Raw genomic sequence first — 21,510 nt, 5'->3', positions numbered from 1 at the left:
TTAGCTATTCTGGCTTCGAATTACACTGTTTATTTACTAGCGAAGTACACTTTTTATCGTGTCTATACATGATTGGCCTTCCTCGAGATTTGAACCCGTGATCTCTCAGTTAGAGAGCCGAGGCTGTATCCATTAATTAGTCTACGAAGGAGGACTTTTTGCGTTTTTGAAAAGCTTATACTTTTAATAAGCTAGCCAAGGGCGGTAATTAAAAGGAACTACTATTAGGCAATATTTTAGTTTTCAAATAAACAGTAAGGTCAAATGTATATACTGGTATATTGTATTATATTTTAGTAAACCGAGCGTGTTGCAAATAATGTGCAATATTTAAGAATTGGATTGAGGTAATTAAAAAACATAAAAATGTCTTTTTTAAATATCAGTAATTATGATCTGTATTGTTTATAATCTTTAAAATTGTGTGTTTTCAGTTATTTCGTGATATCTTGGTGAAAAAAAAAAACATTCTCACCAGTCGTTCATACTATCTTACAGTAAAGATGTTACTATATCGAATTTCACGTCAACTTAAATAGCAACAAAGAATTTCCTTACAAATAAAAGAGAAAAAGTTTTGACAAGGCAAGGAAAAATTTGGAATTGATACGGACACTATGTAATATCTGGAAGGCATTCCTACTTTTCAAAGTGAAGACAATAATTTTTATCACCATCACAAGAGCTATCATGATGTACACATGTATAGCCTATTAGTCTATAACTACCACTGTTGTATACTTAAAGCTTGAGAATTTCCTTTTAAATTATTTAAGGAGTATCACCATCCTACTGTGGTATGTGTAGACGCCTGAGAGAACAATGAGGATCTTGTCTCTTACTGAATTTAATTATCTTATCTTCTCCCAAGAACTTACTCCTAGAGGTGAGTTCTCAGAATATATACAAGCACATGATCACCATTGACTTACTATTAAGCAGGAGTACCAGAGACATACCGTTTTAGATCGAGACTAATATAAATATTTTGTTACATAATTACCAAATTTTAATCAATACTCTCGGGTCTACTCAAACCATTTATTTCTCACTTCAATCCTTCCTATAACTCTAATTATTTAGCCTCTAATTGCAATTCACTTTGATATCTCCTACGGTCAATAGTTAACTGCTCGTAGCTGATACAAGCTATCCTACTAATTACATCCTACAGTAACAGAAGAAGTGATGCAAAAAACAAAGCATGGAATTCATTACCTCAAGCAAAAGACATTACGTAGACATTCGTAGTACCCTACAAAATGTAGTGAGGAGCGCCCAGATGCTTCAATATGGAATGTACAGTGATCTTGCCCTACAACATAAACCTTTGACTCAGACTAGACAGAATCATTTTTATATTACTGATAAAGTACAGATCCTTTACCTAAAAAACACAAACTAAATTAATTTCAAATTAAAAGGACCAATTCTGAACCACCAAAGGACCACCACATTTTGAAGGACCAAGGATGTATTGAGGACCGTGCTCGCTTTGGGGCGGGGGTTAGGAGCTTACTGCTAGGGGGCCTGTGGAGGTGACGGGTGGTGCTGCTTGTTGCGGTCATGTGGTCAATCGGAGTGTTAGAGTGATTGAATGTTTCTTGCTCTTCATTTTAAATTATTTTGTATTTATCAAAAATGTAAAAAGTATTTCTTTTGTATTTTAAGTATTCATTGAAATATATAGATGTTTACTTTAAGATAAATTTAATTTTGTACAGGTTAAGCAGTTTTGTTTTTTCTATTTAAAGAATAAGTTAATAATTTACCACAATTGTATAAACTATTGTAAATTTTCTGTATACAATATGAGGTTGAGTGGTAGAGAGAGCTTAATAGCCCTAACTCCACCTCTTTAATGAAGACATTTTTCATTCATTTCATTTCTTCAATTTTTGGTCTTTTAAAAGGACAAGGTAATTGATTAATTATTAATTAAAACATCACAAAATAATTTAAGAATTTTTGATATGCTTTGTTGTAAAATTTTAGCAATAATGCAAAAAATATCATAATAACAGTACATGTTTCAAAATCTGAAGATAATGCAAAACTCTTTACTCATACTACTATGACTGATGTAAAGATTAAAATGCTCCATAGCGTTACACTGAATGAAATGCAGCACTAGCTAATCTTGCCTATGTGGTTCTAAGAAACATTTGGAGACATACGAGAAATTTAAAATTAAGTTTACCACTTCTTAACAATCGCCACTTTTTAACATTTTATTTTTTTAATTTTGTTAATAAAAAAAACAAAGCGACACATACTGTCCCACTAAGTACTAACTCAGTACAAAGTATAGTTTGAGTTAGTTAGGTGAGTTAGTTAGGAATGACAGTTATTATCATTAATAAACTGCTCAAAGCGACACATACTGTCCCACTAAGTACTAACTCAGTACAAGGTATAGTTTGAGTTAGTTAGGAATGACAGTCATTATCATTAATAAACTGCTCAAAGCGACACATACTGTCCCACTAAGTACTAACTCAGTACAAAGTATAGTTTGAGTTAGTTAGGAATCACAGCCATTATCTTTAATAAACTGTTTCATGGGACACAAATTATCCCACTAAATACTAACTCATTACGAAGTATAGTTTGAGTTAGTAAGAAATTACAGATATTATTGTTAATAAACTGTTCCAAGCGACACATGATGTCCCACTAAATTCTATCTCAGTACCAGGTATAGTTTGAGTTAGTTATAAATGACGCTGTAAGAGAGAAGATATCAATATAATTTAAGTAAGTGTGTGCTTCAAACCATACTGTAAAGTGCTTGTTATATTGGATGTCTCTGGATCTACAGCTCCCATTCCAACTAGATCTTAGTGTGTGAAGCTGTTAGAGAGAAAATATAATTTGAGTGTGTCCTGCAAACCACACTGTGAAGTCCTTGTTAATATTGGCTGTCACTGGATCTCCAGCTATAATTAAAACTAGACATCAGTGTGTGATGCTGTAAGTGAGAAGATGTCTGTATAATTTTAGTAAGTGTGTGTTTCAGGCCATACTGTGAATTGCTTGTATATATTGGCTGTCATTGGATATCCAGCTCCCACTCCAACTAGATCTTAGTGTGTGACATGTAAGAGAGAAGATATCTATATAATTTGAGTAAGTGTGTGCTTCAAACCATACTGTAAAGTGCTTGTTATATTGGCTCTCTCCGGATCTACGGCTCCAATTCCAACTAGATCTAAGTGTGTGAAGCTGTAAGAGAGAAGATATAATTTGAGTGTGTCCTGCAAACCACACCATGAAGCCATTATCAACATTGGCTGTCACTGGATCTCCAGCTCCCACTCCAACTAGACCTCAGCGTGTGATGCTGTAAGTGAGAAGATAACCATATAATTTGTGTACGTGTATGCTGCAAACAATACTGTGAAGTGCTTGTCCACATTGGCTGTCACTGGATCTACAGCTTCCATTCCAACTAGATCTTAGTGTGTGACACTGTAAGTGAGAAGATATCTAAATAATTTTAGTAAGTGTATGCTGCAAACCATATTGTTAATTCCTTGTTAAAATTGGCTGTCTCTGGATCTCCAGCTCCCAATTCAAACGAGATATCAGTGTGCGACGCTGTAAGTGAGTAGATATCTATATACTTTGAGAACGTGTGAGCTTCTAACCATACTGTGAAGTGCTTGTTAATATTGGCTGTCACTGGATCTACAGCTCCCAATTCCAACTAGACCTCAGTGTGTCACGCTGTAAGAGGAAAGATGTCTAAATAATTTTAGTAGGTGTATGCTGCAAACCAAAAGTGTTAAGTGCTTGTTAATATTAGCTTTCTGTGGATCACCAGCTCCCATTTCCAATGAGACCTCAGTGTGCGATGCTGTAAGAGAGAAGATATCTATATAATTTAAGTAAATGTGGGCTTCAAACCGTACTGTGAAGTGCTTGTTACTATTAGAAGTCTCTGGATCTCCAGCTCCCAATTCAAACGAGATATAAGTGTGCGATGCTGTAAGTGAGTAGATATCTATATACTTTGAGTACGTGTGAGCTTCTAACCATATTGTAAAGTGCTTGTTAATATTGACTGTCACTGGATCTACAGCTCCCATTCCAACTAGATCTTAGTATGTGACGCTGTAAGTGAGAAGATATCTATATAATTTGAGTAAATGTGGGCTTTAAACCATACTGTGAAGTGCTTGTAATATTGGATGTCACTGGATCTACAGCTCCAATTCCACCTAGAGCTCAGTGTGTGACGCTGTAAGAGAGAATATATCTAATTAATTTGAGTAAATGTATGCTGCAAACAATACTGTTAAGTGCTTGTTAATATTAGCTGTCTGTGGATCACCAGCTCCCATTTCCAATGAGACCTCAGTGTGCGATGCTGTAAGTGAGAAGTTATCTATATAATTTAAGTAAATGTGGGCTTCAAACCGTACTGTGAAGTGCTTGTTACTATTAGAAGTCTCTGGATCTCCAGCTCCCAATTCAAACGAGATATAAGTGTGCGATGCTGTAAGTGAGTAGATATCTATATACTTTGAGTACGTGTGAGCTTCTAACCATATTGTAAAGTGCTTGTTAATATTGACTGTCACTGGATCTACAGCTCCCATTCCAACTAGATCTTAGTATGTGACGCTGTAAGTGAGAAGATATCTATATAATTTGAGTAAATGTGGGCTTTAAACCATACTGTGAAGTGCTTGTAATATTGGATGTCACTGGATCTACAGCTCCCAATTCCAACTAGACCTCAGTGTGTCACGCTGTAAGAGAGAAGATGTCTAAATAATTTTAGTAGGTGTATGCTGCAAACCAAAAGTGTTAAGTGCTTGTTAATATTAGAAGTCTCTGGATCTCCAGCTCCTAATTCCAACTAGACCTCAGTGTGCGATGCTGTAAGTGAGAAGTTATTTATATAATTTAAGTAAATGTGGGCTTCAAACCGTACTGTGAAGTGCTTGTTACTATTAGAAGTCTCTGGATCTCCAGCTCCCAATTCAAACGAGATATCAGTGTGCGACGCTGTAAGTGAGTAGATATCTATATACTTTGAGTACGTGTGAGCTTCTAACCATACTGTGAAGTGCTTGTTAATATTGGCTGTCACTGGATCTACAGCTCCCATTCCAACTAGACCTCAGTGTGAGATGCTGTAAGAGAGAAGATATCTAAATAATTTTAGTAGGTGTAAGCTGCAAACCAAAGTGTTAAGTGCTTGTTAATATTAGCTGTCTGTGGATCTCCAGCTCCCATTTCCAATGAGACCTCAGTGTGTGAAGCTGTAAGAGAGAAGATATCTATATAATTTGAGTAAGTGTTTGCTACAAACCATACTGTGAAATGCTTGTCAACACTGGCTGTCACTGGATCTCCAGCTCCTATTCCAACTAGACATCAGTGTGTGATGCTGTAAGAAAGAAGATATCTGTATAATTTGAGTAAATGTGGGCTTCAAACCGTACTGTGAAGTGCTTATTACATTGGCTCTCTCCGGATCTACGGCTCCAATTCCAACTAGATCTAAGTGTGTGAAGCTGTAAGTGAGAAGATATTTATATAAATTGAGTAAGTGTATGCTGCAAACCATACTGTGAAATGCTTGTTACTATTAGAAGTCTCTGGATCTCAAATTCAAACGAGATATCAGTGTGCGACGCTGTAAGTGAGTAGATATCTATATATTTTGAGTACGTGTGAGCTTCTAACCATACTGTGAAGTGCTTGTTAATATTGGCTGTCTCTGGATCTCCAGCTCCCAATTCAAACGAGATATCAGTGTGTGACGCTGTAAGTGAGTAGATATCTACAGTATATATTTTGAGTACGTGTGAGCTTCTAACCATACTGTGAAGTGCTTGTTAATATTGGCTGTCTCTGGATCTCCAGCTCCCAATTCCAACTAGACCTCAGTGTGTCACGCTGTAAGAGGAAAGATGTCTAAATAATTTTAGTAGGTGTATGCTGCAAACCAAAGTGTTAAGTGCTTGTTAATATTAGCTGTCTGTGGATCACCAGCTCCCATTTCCAATGAGACCTCATTGTGCGATGCTGTAAGTGAGTAGATATCTATATACTTTGAGTACGTGTGAGCTTCTAACCATATTGTAAAGTGCTTGTTAATATTGACTGTCACTGGATCTACAGCTCCCATTCCAACTAGATCTTAGTGTGTGACGCTGTAAGTGAGAAGATATCTATATAATTTGAGTAAATGTGGGCTTTAAACCATACTGTGAAGTGCTTGTAATATTGGATGTCACTGGATCTACAGCTCCAATTCCACCTAGACCTCAGTGTGTGACGCTGTAAGAGAGAATATATCTAATTAATTTGAGTAAATGTATGCTGCAAACAATACTGTTAAGTGCTTGTTAATATTAGAAGTCTCTGGATCTCCAGCTCCTAATTCCAACTAGACCTCAGTGTGCGATGCAGTAAGTGAGAAGTTATTTATATAATTTAAGTAAATGTGGGCTTCAAACCGTACTGTGAAATGCTTGTTACTATTAGAAGTCTCTGGATCTCCAGCTCCCAATTCAAACGAGATATCAGTGTGCGACGCTGTAAGTGAGTAGATATCTATATACTTTGAGTACGTGTGAGCTTCTAACCGCTTGTGTGAGCTTTGTTTTCCGCTTACACAAATTAAAAAAGAAAATAAAAAGCACACTTGGATTACACAAGATTTAAAGGATGAAAAAAATGAAATAATTTGTCTTAGTAAATTGTCAAGGCTTACAAAATCTGATAATTTAAAAAATGAAGTTAAGAATAAAGTTAAACAATACAATTCAAAACTAACTAAATGTAAGAAAAATTATTTTGATACCAAAATAAAAAACACAGAAAATATTAGTAAAACAACATGGCAAATTATAAATAAAGAAACAAAAAAGAATAAAAGTAAATGTGAAGGCTATCTTGTACTAAAAACTAAAGAATCATCTATTAGTGATCCATCTCTTATTGCAATCTCCTTTAATGATTATTTTATAAATGTGACAGATGCACTGTTAAAGGATCTTCCTTCAGTACAGCCAAAATATGACAAATGTGACAATCACAAACCTGGTAACACTTTATTAAAATTTCAATGCCCGCCCTTGACTGAAACAGAATTGATACAAATTTTTGACTCTCTCAAAAATAAATCGTCTAGTGGATATGATGGAGTTCCAGTGAAATTGATAAAATTTGTCAAACATTCCTTAAGTAAACCATTATTGCATTTAATAAATTCTTCTCTCATTACAGGCATATTTCCTGACAAATTAAAAGTTTCAAAGGTTATCCCAGTCTTCAAAAAAGGCTCAGCAACAGATATTCAAAATTATCGTCCAATTTCAATCTTACCATCAATCTCAAAAATTTTTGAAAGAACCATGTATCATAGGTTAGTCAAACATCTAGAGGTAAATGATCTTTATGACAAGGCACAACATGGATTTCGAAAAAATAAATCTACCATAACAGCATTGGTAGAGTTCACTGAATCTATAATAGAATCAGTTGACAAAAACGAAAATGTAACAGGAATATTCATGGATCTGTCAAAAGCTTTTGATAGCATATCTCATGACATTTTACTCGGGAAATTGAAAAATTTAGGAATCAATAACATCCATCTAAGATGGTTTGAAACATATCTCTCCAATAGAAAACAGTATGTTGAGATATCTCACATAGAAAATAACAAATTACAAAAATTTCAATCTAACATCCAAATAGTAAGAAATGGAGTACCTCAAGGGTCTATTTTGGGTCCTATATTATTTATTTGTTACATAAGGGAAATGCCAAAGTGCCTTAGTATTCTTGAAAATAACAAAAACCAGCTCTGTTTATTTGCAGATGACTCAAACTTAATCGTTTCTGCCAAAACAGAAGCTGAATTAGAAATAACGGTGTATTTGGAACTTTCAAAATTACAAACATTTTTCATTGACAACAAATTAGTTCTAAATACGGAGAAAACTAACTTTATTTCTTTCAGTACCAAACAAAGTAGAAAACACTCAAGTCCCAATATCTTATTAAATGATTCCTGTTTGGATCAAGTTCGCAATACAAAATTTCTAGGACTATAGACAACAACCTTAGCTGGGATTTGCATGTTGAACAGGTGACAAATCGTATCAATTCTGGAATATATGCTATTAAAAGACTGTCTTATTTATGCAGCTTATCAGCTTTAAAGATGGTCTTTCATGCCCACATTCAATCCCATATTGCATATGGAATAGGTGTGTATGGAGGAACCACAAATCAAAATTTTAATAAAATTCTTACCTTGCAAAAAAAAGCGCTGCGAATAATGTTAAAAATTGATAAGGAAGAATCAGTTAAAAATCATTTTACTGAACTAAATATTTTAACAGTGCATAGCCTTTACATTTTAGAATGTGTGATGTATGTTAAGACTCATCAGTCCAGTTTCAAGAGTCACTGTGAAAATCATACATATAACACTAGAAATAAGAAGGAATTAGTATTACCTAAGCATAATTTGGAGTATTATAAAAAAAACCTTCTTACGCTGGAATAAAATTTTTAAAATCAATTCCAAAAATAATATCAAGTGTCCGAGACATAAAGAAGTTCAAATCAATGTTAAAAAAGTATTTAATTCAAAAGGCATTTTATTCATTTGAAGAATTTTATACAATATTATGATTTTACTCATAACTATTATAGTAACTTATTTTTAGTGACGCTATTTATTGTACTCATGTGCAAAATATAAATAAAGATATTAAATAAAAATAAAAAATAAAAATACTGTGAAGTGCTTGTTAATATTGGCTGTCACTGGATCTACAGCTCCCATTCCAACTAGACCTCAGTGTGAGATGCTGTAAGAGAAAAGATATCTAAATAATTTTAGTAGGTGTAAGCTGCAAACCAAAGTGTTAAGTGCTTGTTAATATTAGCTGTCTGTGGATCTCCAACTCCCATTTCCAATGAGACCTCAGTGTGTGATGCTGTAAGAGAGAAGATATCTATATAATTTGAGTAAGTCTTTGCTACAAACCATACTGTGAAATGCTTGTCAACACTGGCTGTCACTGGATCTTCAGCTCCTATTCCAACTAGACATCAGTGTGTGATGCTGTAAGAAAGAAGATATCTGTATAATTTGAGTAAATGTGGGCTTCAAACCGTACTGTGAAGTGCTTATTACATTGGCTCTCTCCGGATCTACGGCTCCAATTCCAACTAGATCTAAGTGTGTGACGCTGTAAGTGAGAAGATATTTATATAAATTGAGTAAGTGTATGCTGCAAACCATACTGTGAAATGCTTGTTACTATTAGAAGTCTCTGGATCTCTAGCTCCCAATTCAAACGAGATATCAGTGTGCGACGCTGTAAGTGAGTAGATATCTATATATTTTGAGTACGTGTGAGCTTCTAACCATACTGTGAAGTGCTTGTTAATATTGGCTGTCTCTGGATCTCCAGCTCCCAATTCCAACTAGACCTCAGTGTGTCACGCTGTAAGAGGAAAGATGTCTAAATAATTTTAGTAGGTGTATGCTGCAAACCAAAGTGTTAAGTGCTTGTTAATATTAGCTGTCTGTGGATCACCAGCTCCCATTTCCAATGAGACCTCAGTGTGCGATGCTGTAAGTGAGAAGTTATCTATATAATTTAAGTAAATGTGGGCTTCAAACCGTACTGTGAAGTGCTTGTTACTATTAGAAGTCTCTGGATCTCCAGCTCCCAATTCAAACGAGATATCAGTGTGCGATGCTGTAAGTGAGTAGATATCTATATACTTTGAGTACGTGTGAGCTTTAAACCATACTGTGAAGTGCTTGTTAATATTGGCTGTCACTGGATCTACAGCTCCCATTCCAACTAGACCTCAGTGTGTGATGCTGTAAGTGAGAAGATATCTAATTAATTTGAGTAAATGTATGCTGCAAACAATACTGTTAAGTGCTTGTTAATATTAGAAGTCTCTGGATCTCCAGCTCCTAATTCCAACTAGACCTCAGTGTGCGATGCTGTAAATGAGAAGTTATTTATATAATTTAAGTAAATGTGGGCTTCAAACCGTACTGTGAAGTGCTTGTTACTATTAGAAGTCTCTGGATCTCCAGCTCCCAATTCAAACGAGATATCAGTGTGCGACGCTGTAAGTGAGTAGATATCTATATACTTTGAGTACGTGTGAGCTTCTAACCATACTGTGAAGTGCTTGTTAATATTGGCTGTCACTGGATCTACAGCTCCCATTCCAACTAGACCTCAGTGTGTGATGCTGTAAGAGAGAAGATATCTAAATAATTTTAGTAGGTGTAAGCTGCAAACAAAAGTGTTAAGTGCTTGTTAATATTAGCTGTCTGTGGATCTCCAGCTCCCATTTCCAATGAGACCTCAGTGTGTGATGCTGTAAGAGAGAAGATATCTATATAATTTGAGTAAGTGTTTGCTACAAACCATACTGTGAAATGCTTTTCAACACTGGCTGTCACTGGATCTCCAGCTCCTATTCCAACTAGACATCAGTGTGTGATGCTGTAAGAAAGAAGATATCTGTATAATTTGAGTAAATGTGGGCTTCAAACCGTACTGTGAAATGCTTGTTACTATTAGACGTCTCTGGATCTCCAGCTCCCAATTCAAACGAGATCTAAGTGTGTGACGCTGTAAGAGAGAAGATATCTAAATAATTTTAGTAAGTGTATACTGCAAACCATATTGTTAATTCCTTGTTAATATTGGCTGTCTCTGGATCTCCAGCTCCCAATTCCAACTAGACCTCAGTGTGTCACGCTGTAAGAGAGAAGATATCTAAATAATTTTAGTAGGTGTAAGCTGCAAACCAAAGTGTGAAGTGCTTGTTAATATTAGCTGTCTGTGGATCTCCAGCTCCCATTTCCAATGAGACCTCAGTGTGTGACGCTGTAAGAGAGAAGTTATCTATATAATTTAAGTAAAAGTGGGCTTCAAACCGTAGTGTGAAGTGCTTGTAATATTGGATGTCACTGGATCTATAGCTCCAATTCCAACTCGATCTAAGTGTGTGATGCTGTAAGTGAGAAGATATCTATATCATTGGAGTAAGTGTATGCTGCAAACCATACTGTTAATGGCTTGACAATATTTGCCGTCACTGGATCTCCAGCTCCCAATTCAAACGAGATATCAGTGTGCGACGCTGTAAGTGAGTAGATATCTATATACTTTGAGTACGTGTGAGCTTCTAACCATACTGTGAAGTGCTTGTTAATATTGGCTGTCACTGGATCTACAGCTCCCAATTCCAACTAGACCTCAGTGTGTCACGCTGTAAGAGGAAAGATATCTAAATAATTTTAGTAGGTGTAAGCTGCAAACCAAAGTGTTAAGTGCTTGTTAATATTAGCTGTCTGTGGATCTCCAGCTCCCATTTCCAATGAGACCTCAGTGTGTGATGCTGTAAGAGAGAAGATATCTATATAATTTGAGTAAGTGTTTGCTACAAACCATACTGTGAAATGCTTTTCAACACTGGCTGTCACTGGATCTCCAGCTCCTATTCCAACTAGACATCAGTGTGTGATGCTGTAAGAAAGAAGATATCTGTATAATTTGAGTAAATGTGGGCTTCAAACCGTACTGTGAAGTGCTTATTACATTGGCTCTCTCCGGATCTACGGCTCCAATTCCAACTAGATCTAAGTGTGTGAAGCTGTAAGTGAGAAGATATTTATATAAATTGAGTAAGTGTATGCTGCAAACCATACTGTGAAATGCTTGTTACTATTAGACGTCTCTGGATCTCTAGCTCCCAATTCAAACGAGATATCAGTGTGCGACGCTGTAAGTGAGTAGATATCTATATATTTTGAGTACGTGTGAGCTTCTAACCATACTGTGAAGTGCTTGTTAATATTGGCTGTCTCTGGATCTCCAGCTCCCAATTCAAACGAGATCTAAGTGTGTGACGCTGTAAGAGAGAAGATATCTAAATAATTTTAGTAAGTGTATGTTGCAAACCATATTGTTAATTCCTTGTTAATATTGGCTGTCTCTGGATCTCCAGCTCCCAATTCCAACTAGACCTCAGTGTGTCACGCTGTAAGAGAGAAGATATCTATATAATTTGATTAAATGTATGCTTCAAACCATACTGTGAAGTGCTTGTAATATTGGATGTCACCGGATCTACAGCTCCAATTCCAACTAGATCTAAGTGTGTGATGCTGTAAGTGAGAGGATATCTATATCATTGGAGTAAGTGTATGCTGCAAACCATACTGTGAAGTGCTTGTTAATATTGGCCGTCACTAGATCTCCAGCTCCAATTCCAACTAGATCTCAGTGTGTGATGCTGTAAGTGAGAGGATATCTATATAATTTCAGTAAGTGTGTGCAGTACATTTGTATGTAAAAAAATGTTTATAACATAGAAATATTATAATACGAAAGAAAACTCTTTTCTGAGTTAAAGACTTCTGAGATGTGCAAACATAATTCTGATTTGCAAATGTATTTTATATGAACGAACTTCTGCAATATACACCAATCAGTGTGGTAATTAGTTTGTAATTGATATTTGTTAATGTATGGCAGCAGGCCATTATATAAATTATAGCCCTCAAATTTTCAATGTTTTATGGGTAATTATACAAGTTTCTGAGGTGAGGTATAAAAAATACATGATAAGATCTTCATATGCATGGTTAAATTATTTTTTAAATTAAAGGACTATGCAATATCTGTACATTCTATTAGGGTAGAACAAATTGTGGTTAAAACTTTATTGTATCCCAGATTAAAATTTCACAATTTGATGGACTATATAAATAAATGTTGCACTTTTATACTAAAAAACCATGACCTCACTATGATTCATTCATTTTCTACATCTTAAAGAGATTATAGTTTTTCTTGTAACATCATTTTATTTACAATTTAAAATTTTATACATTTAGAGTACCTATATGAATAATACCATATAAGTACTCTAAATTTACCTATTTTAATAATTTTTAATATACTTTATTTACATGTTATTGTTCTGCTCATATTGTTTTATAATTTCTGTTATTTTTATGGTTATTACAGATTATTTTAGATTTACTCATAATGCCTCATAATTGTGTGATTTGACATTTTGTTGGGAAGGAATTTATCATTGAGATTATCTAATATTGTCGTGAATAATATTAAGAAAAGTTTAAATTTTCCTCTTTATATTTTTATTTTCTTGTATGTCAGAACACTGCCCATTTATTTACAGTTGTATAATAAATTCAAGTATACGAATTCAGGATAGCAATAGAATCAATCCATCTAATATGTTATAATTATTCAAACATTTAAATAAAAAAAATTATTAGATTCCCATCCGTGAGAGGATTGAACAAATCAGTGCATCTCCTAACTGGGTGATTGAAATAAAATTTCAATGATAATATGGTAATGGTCACATTCCTTTCCCGAGGCATCTGGACGGCGATTGGCTACTGAACATGAGTTGAAGGTGATGTCACGCCGCTCATGATAATGAGGTATTCAAGATGGCGGAGTAAGCTAGTTTGTGCGCCAGTTGCTATAGTTTTGGATGGATTTAAGTAGTGAAATATGCCCAGAAAGAGAAATGGTGAGATACCTTTACCCGAAGGATGGGATTTCGCGCGGGATTACGATGGAAAAGTGTATTTTATTGACCACAACAGCAAGAAAACGACTTGGATTGATCCTAGAGACAGGTAAGAAATTCACCCTAGTGAGCCCCACGTCAAACAGTGGAATTCCTCAGTGTTAGTGTTAATTATTATAGTTAATTCGTATATAAGACAAGTGACGAGTGCCCTGGAAGTGTTATTTTATTATGTTGTGTGTGATTTAAAATTTTATTCCTGGTCTTTTTAAGATTTCAGTCAAATAAACGAGAATTGAATTGCTCTAAATATTTGTTGCTTGTGCTGCTCTCTTTGAGAAAACATGTGACATACTCTACAAATTATTTTAGTTTTCAAAAATACGACAAATTTTGCAAAGTGGATAGAATACCATTTATTAAACTATATAAATAATTATATTAATCGAATTTTTAAAGTTCATTTAAAACTGTGGTTAAAAATTATCATTTGCTTAACCTATCCAAAATAAGGTTATGTACTAGCACATAACCTTATGTGCAAGGCTGTAACCCTGCCTATAAATTCAAAAAGATGACAGACAGAATATATTTAATCAATAATAATTCCTATTTGATATAATAATATCCCAATAAATTTGATTCCATTAATTAGGACCTGGCTCTAGGCTAGATTATCAAATTAAAAAGTCAGTCAGGTCTAGTCAGGAAATAGTTTTCTTTTAACTTCGGTTCAATTCTATACTAATATGACTGTATAAAGTAGAAACTTCATCTTATTCATAAAATATTGCAGATAGCCTACCTTTATTTGTACACAATATCAAACACCAACATGTTAGAAAATCATAGCTGCAATGTAATAAGCGGCCACCACTCCAGTCAAATCATCGAGATTTCTGAAACAACTGAACATTAAAAAACAAAAATATTGTACAAAATTATGTTAGCCTATAAGTATTTCAAATTATAGACTCGTTTATGCCAGCTATTTCTTTAAACCTACAAAAAGTAATAATTTAACGATCAATAAAATCATGTATTGCGTATTTATTAAATGTAGCCTAATATTCAAATCAGTGTTTAACTTCTTACGATTTTGAAGGATTAACATGTCTGAGAGCTTGAGACACAAATAACGCATGTTCGTCATCATTGTAATGTAGGTAGCTATTATGCTACTACTCAAATACAAAACAAATGATTTTAATTTATTAATTTTAAACATTACAAAATATAGGAATAACTAATTGGAAATAACAATAATTAGAATATTTTTGTATTTGATTAATGTATTTCTAATTGATAATTTTTTCACTTTGTGTCATGGTTGCGGCTTTAATATACTGCAGCCACAAATCAGTAGGTTTTTTTAACTAAATGGCTGCAAATTAATAATAGCGATAAAATTAGCATTCTAGGTAATTTTAGACCTTTATGCTGGATAAGCCTATCTTGGAGGTTTAACTGTTTCTTGAAACAACAGCGATTAAGCTACCATGTCTTTTTTTCATTTGACAGTTTTTTTTAAATAGGTAGGCCTACCGTAAAGAGTAGATTTGAAACTTTAATTTCTAAGAATAATTTGATCAGGCCTAAAAGGGCATTTGAGCGTCTTTTATCTCCGTGAATTAATAATTGTACACTGCAAAGCATCAGAGAAACTAATAATATAAGTCCAGACAGCATGTGTAGCATTATCAGTAATTTTTCAGAGCCTACAATTTATTACATCATTGCATGTTTCTTAATTTGACAACAACTGTATATTACAAGTCAGAGATTTTTTTTGATACGTTCTTGTAAAGCGTGGCCAGTCATATAAAATTGATTTGTTACGCTTACAAAGTTGATGAGGTTTTTTGAGTGCTTGAATTGTTTTTACTAGAACTAAAGCATCCGTAGTAGTCAAGATAACAAAACACAATAGTAGGCAATAACCAATTGACTTTTAGTTTGCCTTTCTTTTTTTTATCATTTGTATATCTCATGTAAGGTTTTTCATTAGTAATTTATAACCTACTTTAAACGAGTTATTTTGAAAAACGGTATAGTTGCCAGATGTTTCTAAATTAGTTTTTTATTGATTTATAAAACATGTATTAATTTTAGGCCCTAATTTTTTTTGTAGATTTAGGATTGTTGATTCAATTGATGTGGAAGGCATAGAAAGATCCTTAAATTATAAACACTTTAGACGAAAGAAATTAACGTAGCGGTTTATTTCTACCAGTAACAAAACAATTTTTCACCAGTATCCTATCTCTATAAACATTTTATAAATATAGTAAATTTGCATACTTTAGGAAAAAATGTTTTATTTATAATTTGTCAAAATGAGTTATTGTGTCTCACAATTGTATTGAGATAGAAATAGAATATAGAGAACAACTCTCATATATTTGTTTGATGGAAAACTTTTATCATACCGCATAGAGGTTTCACAGAATTTTTGTGAATGGCATTTCTACTTACATTAGGCTAATGAAATATTTCTTATATATTATGTTATCATCTATTATCACATATAAATTCAAAGATTCTGTGTTACTATGTATTAAGTTGTTAACAGTCATTAAGACATCAATGAAAATAGAAGAAAAATTAATTAATTATTAGTAAACATTACATTTTTAAGATGTATTAACTTTGTATCATAGAGGGATTCAGTAATTTTTTTCTGGACTTATTTATATTTTATTGAGAACAACGATTTCTATTTTTTTACTGGTATATTATCAGAATGTTTTTCTGAAATGATAAAAATAATAATAATTAAGTCCGAACTTATGTATAAAAATATTCTCTGATAATTTAAACAGCACACTGTTTTATTATCCTATACGTTTTGGTCTTGAATTGTTAATACCATGTATTTACACAGTCTCAATAAGAGTTCCAAATACATTTTTTTTACTTTTAGAAGAACAATTGAGCAGTATACTTAACGGTACATAAGGAAACTTGCCCCCTTGATATAATTTGTTTCCAGTTTGTTGTAGACTGATTCCAACATCGAATAAGTAATTTTGCTGTATTTCAATATCTGATTTTTTCTAACACTGTATAAATTACAAATGGATCCCAATTTGGAAAGTGAAAGGAACAGCTGACAAAAAATTGTAAAAAAAAGGTTATAATTATAAATATGTTACCAGTAGTACCAAAGTTAAAGATATAAGCTTTACGAGTCCTAAAAAAATTATCTGAGATTGAATTTGGGAATGGTTTCGAAAGATGTCTTTTTTCTTTCGGCAGAAGCGCTGCACCGTAGCCTGCTCTGATGGTCATCTGGGCATTTCTGATAGATACTTTGCCGACCTCAGATCACATTTCAGATTATCCAACTTTTTCAAAGATCTGGTATGTGATCTGAGGGAAAGTACCAATTGTAAATGCTCCTGGCCACAGTACGGACTTCTATGGCACCACCACGCACTTCTTGTAAGAAAAGAAAACCATCCTTCGAGATAGTACCTAAATTCAAGGTCAGATCACGAGAGCGCTCATTAAATTTTGATATTTACAATACGTAGGCCTACATACGTACTTACCTACTTAAATAGCCTATAGTAAATAGTAGATAGGGGTATATTGGCCTCCTCACTGACATTGGTTCTTTAAGGGAGGCAGAATACACTGTCATAATGACATGTAATTTTGACAGTAAGTCAAATAAAGTCTATTCTTTCTAATAATGCAGTATTTTTAGGTCTCCGTTAAGGAAAACTTCCAAAAATAGTGACCTCTGTATAATACCATAGTATCTATATTTGTTTGGCCATATTTATAATTAAAAGAAATCAATCGTATTAACATAATAGTTAACTAGAAACGTTGAGAATAAAATGTTATTGTTATCTGTAAAAACGAATAAGCTGTTAAATTTCCCATACATTTTTGTAATCTACTTTTTTGGTAATAATTTTAGTGCATGTTACTTATTAGGCTATATTTGAACATTTTTAATAAACTTTAATTACCTGAATATTAGTAAAGCCTATCACTTAATATGTTGAAAATAATGTTATTTCTGTCTGAAGTTGAAATGTTGGGTGAAGCTTTACTTCTAAGGCAACATCGAGTTTGATGATGGTGCATGTCACTGGATTTGGCTTAGCATTAGCGAACATTTTACATTGGTCTTGTGGGTAACCAAGATGGGAATAAGAAGATTGTAAAGTAAACATATTTGTAAGAAATCTGAATAAAATCATCTTGACATATTAACATGTGTCAATCTGATAAGTGTAATGAAATTACTTTGCTCAATTGATCGGTAAGACATTTTAAAATTTTGTTTGATTTTTCTATACTCCATTGTTTTGGTTTATTTGTTTATATATAGACAAGATAATGTTCATTGATTATGTGTGTCTCTCCATGAGAGATTTGGGTTAGCGTTAGCAAAGTGTAGGACTAAAAGAATAATCACTTGAAAATTAATTGAAAGATTTGTATGTTTTGCTCTGGTAACAATAAGGTTTCTGGCAAAATTCCGCTTTTGGCTTTTAATCAGTGACACCTGGTACACGGTAAGTGGTGTGGTATTCTTCTACGTTGTATAGTACAAAAGAATGCCAACCTTATAAATATAAAACTATTAGTCTATAGACCTCCTTAAAATTTAAAACAAATCGGAAAAAGTTCTCAAAGTACAATTACGTAAAATTATATTGTTCTGAATTGGTTTTTAAAATTACAAGTCGTAATGTTAGAGTTAGTGGTGTGTAAAAGGAATCAGCTTTTGTCCCATCAAATGTTGATGTCTTCCGTAAATGTTTACTTTTATATTTAAAAAAACGTTGGAAAAAGAACTAGTATGAACTAGAACTTGTTGTCATAATGGACCATAAGTAGCCTAACACCCTTGGCGGTGAATGAGAAGCATCCCCGAGATAGTACTGAAGATGAGTTAAATATCAATATTGTACAGGAACAGATCACACACTTGAATCCCTGATTGATGGACTATTATGGAAATAGTCCTAAACTACATTTAAAATATATCATATTAATGATTTATTTGCAATATATGTGTTGTGAGCGTCTAATAGTCGATTGTGGGAATGAAATTATACTGCTATAAGAAACTTTTAGAAATGGTTTTGGTTTGTTTTATGCAGTATGCACAAAGAAAATGTCATCCTTGTCTTCAACCACAGTTGGAGACTTAATGCTTAAATGCTGAACGATATAAAAGCTTTGAGTAGTGTTTCTTAAAGTCACAACATTTTGGAATTAATAATAACCCAATAAATAACATAACACGTAATCTTCTCCTGGTGCTGGGCTAAGAGTGGCTGTAGTTTTGTACGTAAATAAGCAAATCCTAAAATCTGCATAATCTCAATAAACTGTAAAGAGTTTAATATCCTTAAAACATTAGTATAGACTACCTTTTTAAAACTATCAAATTCCAAAGACGTCTCTAAGTTTAACTTGTATTTTTTATGTCAATAGTAAAATATGCCATCAACAACTTCCTTGTCATTGACTACACCAGTTGCTATTGTCTAATTTAGATTTGGTTTAATTAAATCTGAAGTTCTTGATAACTTTTGGATCAAAAATTTAGTTCAACGGTAAAAATATCAGATTTTAAATATCTAAGAGAACTTAAAGTAAATAACTATATTACAATTAATTAAATAAAACCTATTACACAGACTAAATATTTTCTTAACACCAAAAATAGATTTGAGATGTACCAATTTACTTAATGTTAAAACAGTATGATTAACTTTAAAAATGTTCATAAAGTATACTTTAAAATAATCTTCAGTTTTATGCAACCAATCCAGTATATTAATATTAAGAAGTTCTTTCTTAAATTTTTAAATTTTCTATCTTCTGGATACCTATTAAATGACAATTGAGCATTTTTTTGTTTGTGTAACTCAGGGATACCAAGAATTTTTATATATAAAATTAATTTTAATCCGTACAAACCATTATATACCAATCTAAATATAAGAGTATATGATCTGAGCTCATGTTTGTGTATTAAACAGTAGTAACATTTTTTTATTATATTATCAGTTGTGTGGATCAAATAATATGATAATTTAACATTCATAGAAAGGAATTTCTTTTACACTGAAAAACTTAGTAACTAACAGCAGGTAATTGTAAACAGAAAATGGTAGATACAATCACTAGGGTAGTGGATGAGGTCAAGGCCTATCTTTTATCGTCATGAGGTTTAGAGGGCAACTCATTATTTAGATGAGAACACTGGTTAGCATGGTGTTAATAAATAGCAAACATTGTTTGAAAATCAAACAAAGAGCATATCAATGAAAACAATAGGTACAATGGAATTCCTTTTAGATTATCCCTAGAACTGGCTACAGACTCATGGCAAGTCCTTTGTATGTATTCCCCGTTGGCAAAAGACTTGCAGTGATTCTTGTGAACTGGGTTTTACTAATAACGTATTTATTCCTGTAGAATACAGCTTATGATATAAACTGTATATAATTACACTTAGGAAGTTGTTTTTTCTTGGATCAATTAATTTTCTTCTTCCTGCAATGTATAAACAATAATAAATTATGGTGATAAAATTTAATGTTTTGAATTTGGATAAAGTTTCACACTTTTTAATTGTATTATATAAAGAAGCATACATTTTATTTGTGATGCTTGTGAATGTACACTTATGTTATCTTTTTGTATATAATTCTGTTTTCGTACAATATTATTTACTATTTTTTCAGTAAGAGCTAAACTTGGAGTTTTCGTTCAATTCCGATATGTTTTTGTTCTTCACCTAAGATGTGTGCCTTAAAAGTATTTCTTTGTAAATGAAGCAGTATGTAACTTGATGGGGTAAGTATGAAATCTGTAGGTTTTGTGAATTAAAAAAATATATCGTCCAAAAATACCAGGCAAGCCTTGCCAGTGAGATGCTCACAGTTGCCAGTCCTATTGTTAAATAAAATTAACCATTTAGATAAATATATTTCTGTGACCTTTGTATTGCAATACTAACTAGAACAATCTCAATTACTGTATATAACTTTTTACATTGGATTTTTTTAAATGTTCACACTTTGAGCTTTTAAAGAATTGTAATTTAGAAGAATTGTTTGAAAACCTAAATTAGCTATTGATTCAAACCATTGTTTTGATATTAAACAAAGAGCTGAACAGACAAAGACACTTCTACAGGTGCCGATTGATGGTGATTCAGTAATAAACCAAGTAAAATGTTAAAGGCAAGGATTTTATAAGACAAGATATAACAGGATCTACAGAATTGTATTTTAAAATATCTTGGCGATTTGTCCTGGTTAAAAGACGGATACCATAGTATTAGAGCTCCTTCATTTACTTCAGATGACTTGGTGCTGGTACTGATGGTGAAAATTTTGGCAGGGATTACTTCCATCTGATCCGCATGGGGAGTAGAAATGATGAACTGTATGTACAGTTGACAATTTCATGTGGTTATTTCTTTATATTGGTGGGTAACGTGGAAACTGGACACTGACACCATCTTAGGGTCATGTAAGCTGTGGCTTGTCAGTAATGTAAATGGTACCTGAGAGCTTCTTGTAATACTATTTCTCTGATCCTTGGATTCTCTTATGGACCAAAATCCACAGCCATGGAACAATTAATGTCCTTGTTCCAATGAGTGGTATCTATTATTTTGTATATTACATGTGGATAAATTCAAATAAAATAATTGAGCAGAGTTTGTATTTCTTTTTAAAGTTGTGTACGATGTGGTGCTAAGATCATGGGGTGATAATATGATTTCTGAAATTTCTCACAATAATCCTGACACTGAGCAGGTTATACATGAATGCCTGTATATAGTTAAAAAGTTATTATAATACGAAAGTACCTGAGGCGTTAAGGGGAAAAGCCAATTTTTATAGTTATATTCTCTCCATGTCCATTTCTATG

At 33.1% G+C, this 21,510-nt stretch overlaps 1 protein-coding gene across 1 annotated transcript in view; it reads left to right on the top strand.

Annotated features, from left to right (window-relative positions):
- Positions 1-13,483: 13,483 nt before the first annotated feature.
- Positions 13,484-21,510, top strand: part of LOC124357776 (protein kibra) — a 56,668-nt gene continuing 48,641 nt past the window's right edge. Inside the window, exon 1 of the mRNA XM_046809821.1 lies at positions 13,484-13,699. Coding sequence (XP_046665777.1) covers positions 13,572-13,699 — 128 coding nt within the window. The 5' untranslated portion in view covers positions 13,484-13,571. The remainder of the gene's footprint in view (positions 13,700-21,510) is intronic.

This window comes from Homalodisca vitripennis, chromosome 3 (genome assembly GCF_021130785.1).
Source record: "Homalodisca vitripennis isolate AUS2020 chromosome 3, UT_GWSS_2.1, whole genome shotgun sequence".
In the NCBI taxonomy this organism is placed as follows: Eukaryota; Metazoa; Arthropoda; class Insecta; order Hemiptera; family Cicadellidae; genus Homalodisca; species Homalodisca vitripennis.
The sequence above is the reverse complement of the archived record's forward strand: the minus strand, read 5'-3'. Positions and strand labels throughout refer to the sequence as shown.